This window comes from Lynx canadensis, chromosome D1, assembly GCF_007474595.2.
Source record: "Lynx canadensis isolate LIC74 chromosome D1, mLynCan4.pri.v2, whole genome shotgun sequence".
Lineage (NCBI taxonomy): Eukaryota > Metazoa > Chordata > Mammalia > Carnivora > Felidae > Lynx > Lynx canadensis.
In genome coordinates this window covers 100,529,593-100,540,590 of record NC_044312.2, presented here as the reverse complement: position 1 = coordinate 100,540,590, position 10,998 = coordinate 100,529,593, and the positions used below count along the sequence as shown (strand labels likewise).

Here is a 10,998-nt window from a genome sequence, read left to right as displayed (position 1 = left end):
CCCGCGTCGGGCTCTGTGCTGACGGCTCAGAGCCTGGAGCCCGTTTCAGATTCTGTGTCTCCCTCTCTCTCTGCCCCTCCCCTGTTCATGCTCTGTCTCAAAAATAAATAAACGTTAAAAAAATTTTTTTAAAAAAATACCAAACAGAAACTGCCCCTTAGCCTCATCAGCACAGGTGACAAGAGAAAAGACACAGGGCAGCAGCCTCTCATGAATTCAAGCCTCCTGCTCCTCACAGGCCCTCCTTTCATTCCTGTTTTTCTGTGGGAGAAAATACTATGGCAGTCGTTCAGGGAATATCCGCCGCCTACAATTACAGGAAGGGGCCTGCAGTCATAAAAGCGTACTTGTGAAAGTGGACGAGTGTATCCGTGAATGTGTGGGCTCAAGTGTCTGTGTGTTTGTGGATGTGAGAGGGTGAAGAGGCTACGAGTTCCTTAGGTAACTGGCAATAAGGTCCAACTTTAAATCTGAGTTCCTCTGCTTGGGGTTTCCATCAGTCTGACGGAAAACACTCCTGAAAGAAATGATTTGCTTGGTCAAAATGTATCTGCCACAATTGCAGTCCCTGTGCTATTTACAGACAGATCAATCATCCAGACGCCGACGTAGATTCACGGGGGCGAATGAACAACGTGACGGAATTCATCCTGCTTGGCCTGACACAGAACCCAGACGCACAGAAACTCTTGTTCGCTGTGTTTATAGTCATCTACTTTCTCACCATGGCAGGCAACCTACTCATTGTCGTGACAATCACCACCAGCCGAGCCCTGGGCTCCCCCATGTATTTTTTTCTGTCTTTCTTGGCCTTCATAGACAGCTGCTGCTCTTCTGCCATGGCTCCCAAAATGATATTTGACTTACTCGCCGAAAAGAAAACTATCTCCTTCGGTGGGTGCATGACTCAGCTCTTTGCAGAGCATTTCTTTGGGGGAGTCGAGATCATCCTGCTCACGGTCATGGCTTATGACCGCTACGTGGCCATCTGCAAGCCCCTGCACTACACGATCACAATGAACAGGCGAGCGTGTGGCCTCCTGGTGGCCACGGCCTGGGCCGGGGGATTTCTTCACGCTCTGATTCAAATTCTTTTTATAGTCTGGCTGCCCTTCTGTGGCCCCAACGTCATTGACCATTTCATCTGTGACCTTTTCCCTCTGCTGAAACTCTCCTGCTCTGACACCCACATCTTTGGACTTCTTGTTGCCGCCAACAGCGGGCTGATGTGTCTGCTCATTTTTTCTATTCTTACCACCTCCTACCTCCTCATCCTTTACTCCCTGAGAACCCACAGCCCTGAAGGACAGCGTAAGGCTCTCTCCACCTGTGCCTCCCATGTTACTGTAGTCGTCCTGTTCTTTGTACCCTGTATATTTGTGTACCTGCGGCCCATGATCACCTTCCCCATTGACAAAACCGCGGCTGTGTTTTATACTATGATAACACCTATGTTAAACCCCTTAATCTACACCCTCAGAAATTCGGAGGTAAAAAACGCCATGAGGAAACTCTGGAGCCATACGGTAACCTTGGGTAACAATTCATGTGACTAGAGAAGGGAAAAAACAAAATTTATTCATATATTAAGAACAAGTATGACTAATAGAAAGGATAATGGTCTTGAAATCAAAATATACGAGCTTAAGTATATTTTGCTCTCCTTGTTTTCTCTAATCTTTAATGGTTCTTCTTTCATAAAACAGCGATATTGAATTAAATGACGAAAGTCTCCTCCATTTAGAAACCTCTCTGCATTAACAAATTATTGATCAAACGGACACTGCTGAACAACATAAAAATGTCACAATGTATAGAAAATCTCGGAGTTTATGTATTCAGTGGAACAATTCTCTGTAAAGCTTTGGGTACAGATTATATAGCCAACAGGACAATTAAAATATTTAAACAAAAAGCCTAATGGTGAATAATTTTGCTGAAAATGCATAGTTTCAATCCCAACCACGTAGCCAAAGTAGATTCGTTATCATAAGAAATAAAGATCAACCAGAAATGAACAGGTTTTGAGGAACAAGAGAGTTATCAAGGCAGGACTCATCCCCAAATTAATGCTGCCCTGTTGTGCAATTCCAGAAGTACCATTTACATTATGATCTGGGCTCCTCTTAGAATAAATTATTTTCTCTGCCTAAAGACAAAAAGGGATAAAATTCTGCGAGGTACAGCAGAATATCTACAGATAGAGCAATTTCGCACATGATTCCCAGGCAGAAGGTGGAGCATTTTTTTCGGTCAAAGACGTACTATACATCACTTCACTTCTGCAGTAGCTATTATTATATGGATTTATGCCTTAGCTGATAGGAACATAAGTATCTGGTACAAAAAGGAGTTAATAATAACTGAATAATTGGATTAAGACAGAAAGTCTGTACATTCAAATTTGAATGGCAACCTTCAGGCTAACTGCAGACCAGTGCAATGGGAAGTAATTTGAGATACAGACACAGTGCCATCCTAAGAGAAAGAATTCAAATAAAAGGAGACCCAGCTCTGGCCCAGGACAGAAGCCCTGTGAAAGAAAAGAGAAAATCATCAAAGCATCAACATCAAAAAATCAACAAAATACAAAGGAAGGCAGTAAAAAAGAAAAAGAGGGAAAGAACTATAAGACACAAAACACGATGGCAAGAATAAGTCCTTACCTATAAATAATTACTTTATATGTAAATGGGTTAAACTCCCCAATCAAAAGACATAGAGTGATTAAATGTTTTTTTTTTTTTAATCCAGCTATATGCTGTCTACAAGAGACTCACTTAAGATTTAAGGACCACATAGGTTCAAAGTGAAGTGATGGAAAAAGATATTCCATTCAAATGTCAACCTAAAGAGGGCAGGGACTATACTTATGTCAGACAAAATAGACTTTAAAACACAAACTCGTAAGGAAGGACTTTATATAATGATAAAGGGTCAATTTACCAGGAAGATATAATAATTAGAAATATATATCTATATATAGATAGATAGATTTCACCCCACATCAGAGGACTTAAATGTATTAAGAAAATATCGACAGATCTAAAGACAGAAATAGACAATAAAATAATAGTAAGAGACCTCAATATTCCACTTTCAATGATGGATAGAACATATAGACAGAAAATCAATAAGAACACAGTGGATATGAACATCACTATTAACCAAATAGATCTAACTGACATATAGAACATTGCATCCAATAGCAGTAGAATATACATTCTTCTCAAGGGCACATGGAAGATTATGCAGCCTAGATCATATATTAGGTCACAAAACAAGTCTTGAAAAACTTAAGAATATTGAAATCATACAAAGTGTCTTTTCTGAACACAATGAAGTAACACTAGATATCAAAAGCAGAAAGAAAACTGGAAAATTTGCAAATACATGGAAATTAAACAACATATTTATGTATCACCAATGGGTCAAAGAAGAAACCAAAAGGGGATTCAGAAACATTTCAAAACAAACAAAAATTTTTAACTATACACCAAAACCTATGGGATGCAGCAAAAGCAACACTAAAAGGGAACTTTATAGCAATGAACACCTACATTTAAAAAGATCTCAAATAAGCAATTTAACATTATACTTCAAGAAATGAGAAAAAGAAGAATAACTGAGCCCAAAATTAGCAAAGGAAGGAATAAATAAGATTACAGCAGAAATAAATGAAATAAAGACTAGAAAAACAATAGAAAAAAATCAATGAAACTAAGATTTGTTTTTTTAAAGCAAAACAAAATTGACAAACTTTAGCCAGACTGAGAAAAAATTCAAATAAATAAAATCTGAAATGAAAGAAGGTACATTAAAACTCATGTCACAGAAATAAAAGAATTATAAAAGTCTCATACAAATAGTTATACAGTAATAAATTGGATAACCTAGAAGAAATATATAAATTCTGGGAACATACAATCTACCAAATCTAAAGCATAAATAAATAGGTAAATTGAGCAGACAAATAATGAGCAAGGAAAACAAATCCATAATTAGAAACCTCCTAAGGAAAAAAAAAGCCCCAAAACAGAGGGCTTCACTGATGAAATCTACAATCAACATTTAAAGAAGAATAAATGCCAATCCTGAAATACTTCCAAAAATTTGAAAAGGAAAAAACACTTCTAATTTTTACATTTATTTATTTATTTTGAGAGAGAGAGAGTGCACATGCACACACAAGCAGGGGAGGGCAGAGAGAGAGACAGAGAGAGAGACTGGATCCCAAACAAGCTCTGCACTGAGTGCAGAGCCTTAAGTGGGGCTCAAACCCACAAATCATGAGATCATGACCTGAGCCAAAATCAAGAGTTGGACACTTAACTGACTGAGCCACCCAGGCCCCCCAAAAACATGTCTATACTTGTTTTATAAAGCCAGATTTACTCTGTTACCAAAGCCAAAGATACCACAAGAAAAAAAACTATAGGCAATATCCCTGATGAACATAAATGCAAAAATCTTAAACAAATACTAGCAAACTGAATTCAAAAGCACATTAAAGAAACCATATACTATAACCAAATGGGATTTATTCCTGGAATGCAAGAATGATTCAGCGTGCAAGAATCAATCAATGACACACAGCACATTAACAGAATGAAGGATAAAAATTATATGATCATGTTAACAGATGCAAAAAAAAAAGCATCTGACAAAATTAATCCCCTTTTATTATAAAAGTCTCAATAAACCAAGATTAAAAAGAAATTATCTCAACATAATAAAGGCTATATATGACAAGCCCACAAGAAACATCATACTCAACAAGTGAACAACTTCTTTCTTCAACAAGTGAACAACTAAAAGATTTTTCTCTAACACTGGAAACAAAAAAGGACTCCCTCTCACCAATTTTATTCAACATAATACTGAAAGTCCTAGCCAGAGCAATTAGGAAAGAAAAAGAAATAGAAGGTATCCAAATTGGAAAGGAAGAAGTAAAATTATTTCTAATCTTAGATGACATGATTTTATATGTAGAAAAGCCTAAATATTACACACACACACACACACACACACACTCAAAAACTGTTAGAACTATTTAACAAACTCAGTAAAGTCTCAGAATATGAAATCAACATACAAAAATCAGTTGTTTCTATAAACTAAGAAGGAATTACCAAAAAGGACACTAAAAAAAAAAAAGTTCCATTTACAAGTGTATCAAAAAGAATAAAATACTTGGGAATAAACTTAACTAAAAAGATTAAAATTTGTAAACTGAAAACCACAAAACATTTACGAAAGAAAGTAAAAACAAAAAAAAAAAGGCAAATAAACGGAAAGACATCCTGTGTTCATAGATTATAAGATTCAGGGTCATCAAAATGCCATGCTACCCAAAGCAATCAAGCATTGGTGCAATCTCTATCAAAATCCCAATGGAATTTTTCACAGAAATAGAGAAAACAATCTTAAAATTCACATGGAACCACAGTAGACAAAGAAAGAAGAAGAACAAAGCCAGAAGCACAACACTTCCTGATTACAAACTATATTACAAAGCTATAGTAATTAAAATAGTATGGTACTGGCATAAAGACATATAGACCAATGGAATAGAATAGAGAACCTACAAATAAACCCATGCATATACACATGGTCAACTGATCTTCGACATGGGTGCCAAGAATACACAATGGGGGAAGAATAGTTTTCCTAATAAATGGTGCTGGGGAAACTGGATAACCACTTTCAAAAGAATGAAATTGAATCTTTATCTTACACGTTCACAAAAGTCAACTCAAAATGGACTTAAAAGACCGAAAACTATAAAACTCTTAGAAGAAAACACAGCAGAAAATCTTTGTAACATGGGATGGGCAATGATTTCTTGGGTATGACACCAAAAGAACAGACAACAAAGGCAAAAAATAGACAAATGGGACCACAGCAGACTAAAAATCTTCTGTACAACAAAGGGAACAAAAAAGTAAAAAGGCAACCCACGTAAGGGAAAAAATATTTGCAAACCATATATTTAATAAGGGGTTAATGTCAAATATATACAAAGAATTTGTACAACTCAATAGCAAAAATATCCCAATTTTTTAAAACGCAAAGAACTTGAATATACATTACCACAAAGAATTTGTAAAAATGGCCAATAAGCAAATGAAAAGATGCTCAACATTACTAACCATCAGGGAAAAGCAAATCAAAATCACAATGATATATCATTTCACACCTGTTAAAATGGCTATTGTCAAAAAGACAAGAGATAACAAGTATTGGCAAGGATATGAAGAAAAGAAAACCTCTGTTCGCTGACAGGAATATAAATTGCCAGAGTCACTATGGAAAACAGTATGGAGGTTTCTCACAAAATTAAAAATAGAATACCATATAATCCAACAATCCACTTCTGGGTATTTATCCAAAAATACTGAAATCAGGATCTCAAGAAATTATTTGCACCCCAACGTCCATTTCAGCATTGTTCACAATAGCTAAGATGTGGAAACAACCTAAATGTCCATCAACAGAGGCAATGCTTTAAAAAAAAGAAATGTAGTATAGATATACTGCATAGAATACTCTTCAGCCTTAAAAAGGAACAAAATTCTGTCATTTGTGACAAATGAAACTTGAGGATGAAACTTGAGGTTATTAGTCTAAGTAAACTAAACCAGTGATAGAACACTGCCTAATTCCATTTACATGAAATATCTAAAATAGTTCAACTCATAGAAGCAGAAAGCAGACAGCGTTTTTCCAGGGGCTGAGGGAAGGAAGAAATGAGCAGTGATTGATCAATGGAGATGGATTTTTAGTGTGGGAAGATGAAAAAGTTCTGGAGATGGTTGATGGCGATGTTTGCACAACAGTGTGAATGTACTTACTGCCACTGAACTGTACATTTGAAAATGGTTAAAATGGCAACTTTTATATTATGTATATTTTACCACAATTAAAAAAAAAAAAAAACAAGGGAGAGGGACAGACTGTGATTGAGGTTGGCAGGAAAAAAAGGAACAAAAGTAGCCGCTGAGGACAGAGCTAAAGGCACTGCTTCCCTTTTTGGTTCTGGACTTCAGGAGCATATCAGCTTGCTTTGAAGGTAAAGGTTGATTTTTTTAAAAGGTGATTCTGTGCAGGATTTCAGCCAACTCTTCAACACCTCAGAAGCTGAGGGAGAGATTAGAGTGGAGCCTCCTTTTTATAGTGTTTCTAACCTTTACTTCTGAATGTCTTTATACATAATGTTTGGCTAAGTGTGATTTTTTCAATGGCTACCATGTGGAGGCAATATACTTTACTGTAAATCTCCACAATTCCTTCTGTGTGGGGTAGAGAGAAAAGCTATATTCCCCTGAACTCATCATGACAATCTTTACCCAATCTTTGGTAACTGAGAATTAAAAATGGCACAGTTTCCCAGGGTAACATGACACATAACCTTGAAAATTGTTATTTCCATTGTTAGGACAACCATATTAGTTAGAACAGTCAGGTTTTCAGAGAGAAATCCATTCTCTGAACTCCGACCTGTGCCTAAAACCATCCACTATCCTGTGCCAGTCTCACCAATATCAAAATGAACAACAAAGTTTTATCATGAAGCTTTCCAAATTACCTTATCACTCTCGTCCTAAACTACAGCCAGAAACACTATGGTTATAGCAGCATTATCAACAATAGCAAGGTTGTCCATCCATTTGGATGTCCAAATGTCCAACAACTGATGAATGGATAAAGAAGATATGGCATAAATATACACCATATATATATATACATATATGTGTGTGTATATATATAAATATATAAATATTTATACACATAAATATATATATACACATACACACACACAAATATATATATATATTTTTTTAACATTTATTTATTTTTGAGACAGAGAGACAGAGCATGAACGGGGAAGGGGCAGAGAGAGAGGGACACAGAATCTGAAACAGGCTCCAGGCTCTGAGCTGTCAGCACAGAGCCCAACGCGGGGCTCGAACTCACGGACCGAGAGATCATGACCTGAGCCGAAGTCGGCTGCTTAACCGACTGAGCCACCCAGGTGCCCCACACACAAATATATATATATAAACACACACAAATACACACACACACACACACACACACACACACACACACACACACATATATATATATATATAATGGAGTATTACTCAGCCATCAAAAAGAATGAAACCTTGCCATTTGCAGTGGTGTAGGGGAACTAGAGTGTATTATGCTGAGCAAAATTAATAAGTCAGAGAAAGAAAGATACCATATGATTTCACTCATATGTGGAATTTAAGAAACAGATGAACATATGGTGGTGGCGGGAAGAGAGGTAAACAAACAGACACCCTTAAAGATCGAAAATAAAAGAACAAACTGAGACTTGCTGGAGGGAGGTGGGTGGAGGATGGGCTTGATGGGCGATGTGTAGTAAGGAGGGCACTTGTTATGATGAGCACTGGGTGTTATATGTGATAGATCACTGGATTCTACTCCTGAAACCAATACTGCACTGTATGTTAACTGACTAGAATTTAAACAAAAAGTTGGAGAAAACATAAAATAAAACAAAGATACAAAAATAAACTGGCCTCTAATGATGTTTGTGGATGCTTTGCTTCCAGCAAAAATTCCAACAGGAACAATTACGAATCCTCTGAGGACTTGAGAGGTCAATGCCTTACCAAATCCTGCCCTCTGTGAATGTCTATTTAAATATTTCTCTAGAGTCCATGAAGAATTACAGGAGATTTAAGTAAATGACAACAGCCAAGCACATTAACTAACAGACTTAAGGTCTATATGGGAGACACTGTTCCCACACTTAGGGTTAAAAGGAGAGCTTAAATCAGGAATAGAAAGAATTCTCACCACACTGTTCATGGACTTCTTGGGAAACATAAATTTGGCAGGATTTGGGAAAAAAAAAAACAACATCCACTCAACTGGATCTGATGCACTTATACATTTTATAGTTTCATACACTCGCTTTCTCTGATTTGAAGAATTTTTCATTGTTCCCATTGTTTTTAATATAGACTGAATACAGTTCTGAGATCTGAAAAATGTATGTGTTTTGGAGATGTGTTTATACCTCCACAAGAGGCCAAGAACGTGAATAGAAATTAAATCTAGAGCCACTGCAGTTTCCTAACTCAAACAGCTCATTTTCTGAGTAAATTCAGATGGATAATGGGAACGAAAATAAATGAAAAGGTCCAAGACTGGAAGAGCTGTCTAGAGAGAGAATTCCAGTGTCCCACTTGTTAGTTTATAGAGTGTATTTGCAGCTGGGGGGCTATGCCCCCAGCGGAAGAAAACAATGACTGACTTCAATCTAAAAACTGGAATTCACACTCAACTAGATCCAGGTCAGTAATAACTAAATCTTTTTCCCCAAATTTTGAGAGTTAATTAAGCCAAATTATTTTCACTGAATAGGTTTTACAATTAGATTCTTTGAATTGAAGGTAATCTTATTCTCTAAAAATGAATTTGAGCTTGATGACATGAAAATGGCAGTAGAAAACACGATCTGTGATGCTGCCAGACGAGGCGCTTTTGAGAACTCCTAAGGTCACTGTAACAACATTGTGGTCAACGTGTATGTAGAAATAGATTGCTTCGGTAGGTTTTATATGTGATTATTTGAAATTGTTTCCCCTTTTCATGACTTCCATGTTGCCACATTGAAGTTAGAATTTGTGAATTAAATTAAGAATGATTAAGCACATAGTTACCACCTATAGGAGCCCTGGGTAGAGAAGAAACAACTAAAGAGACAGCGTTCTGTAAAAACTAAAGATAAAGATATCCTTCCTCACCTTTATTGAAGCTGAATGATCATGATGCTGATTTCTGTGTCCAGATAGTTTTGAGGAAAAATATGTTGTTATGTTTCTTGGCAGGGATTTGAGAAAAGAGAAAAAGAGGGGGAGAAGGAATAAGATATCCTGTGATCTTTTGTAACATGTAATCACTTGTGAAAATCCATGTACAGACAATTTTTAAAAAAAAAGAATATATTCTTGTAAAAATTCCACTTTTTCCACCAATTAGCAGTGAAAATTTCAAATTTATCTTAATTGATTAAACTTATGCCAAAAGAAAAAAACTGTATTATCTTAGACGACCTTAACATTTCCGTCTCATCAATAGGAAATCCAGGGAAACTTTATGACTCATCTAATTCCATTTGTAAAATGTGAGTGGTATTATATATCTAATCCAGAGCCTCATTTTTTATGTAATGAAAGACCAGTTACACAGAAAATCCATTTAAGAAATATTGAGAACTTTTAAGGGAACTTTGTACCAATTGTATATTTATATCCAAAGATGTGGGAAGAGTGACTGTGTAATAGCCATTTGGAGCCAGACACAACATCCAGGGCTACTGAGGAAATGCTGCTCAATGAGCTGTTATGAAGACAGTTCCTTGGCATTTTGAAGAGGGAAAACCCCATCTGCAGCTCTCTGTGTGTACGTGCATTCATTTTGCAGAAAGGAATCATACCTCAAAGAACACTGCTGGTATAGATACAGTAAGGCTTGGCACTTTCCTATCTGATATACAGTTGACTTTTTAAAGAATATTGTGTCCATATACCTATAAATATTCGTGCCAGTGGGCAAATATAACTTCAAAATCATTGTTATTGACAAACTTTGTCCCAAAAACAGCGAAAGAAAGCCACCTGTGAGGGTTTGGGGCCAGAAAGAGAGTTTGGAAGTCCATCATAAGTCAACATACATATTAACACTTTGCTTTTATTCTGGTGTTTGTAACATATTGTTAATATTCAATTTATATGAATAAGAGAAATCTAACCCCTTTCTAATCTTCTTTATAACTGTCTCCAAAGTGGCAGAGGTGAGTGGAAGCTGTGGTTCCATCAATCCCAGAGGCCAGGACTACAGAGGTGATGGGAACTTTTAGTGTTGAATTGAAAATATTACTCAGAAATTCTGTGATCTCTCCAGGTGGACCATGTGCTCACAACCCAAGCTGAATCC

General features: G+C 36.5%; 1 protein-coding gene across 1 annotated transcript; it reads left to right on the top strand.

The window, feature by feature from the left end:
• Positions 1-563: 563 nt before the first annotated feature.
• LOC115525383 (olfactory receptor 4C5-like) lies at positions 564-1,556 on the top strand. The gene has a single exon (XM_030332558.1). The coding sequence runs from the start codon at positions 627-629 to the stop codon at positions 1,554-1,556; it is 930 nt and encodes a 309-aa protein (XP_030188418.1). The 5' UTR covers positions 564-626.
• The last annotated feature ends 9,442 nt before the right edge of the window (positions 1,557-10,998 follow it).

Coding starts and splice junctions, on each gene's coding strand:
- LOC115525383 (XM_030332558.1), top strand. CDS start 627: ATGAACAACGTGACGGAATTCATCCTGCTTGGCCTGACACAGAACCCA.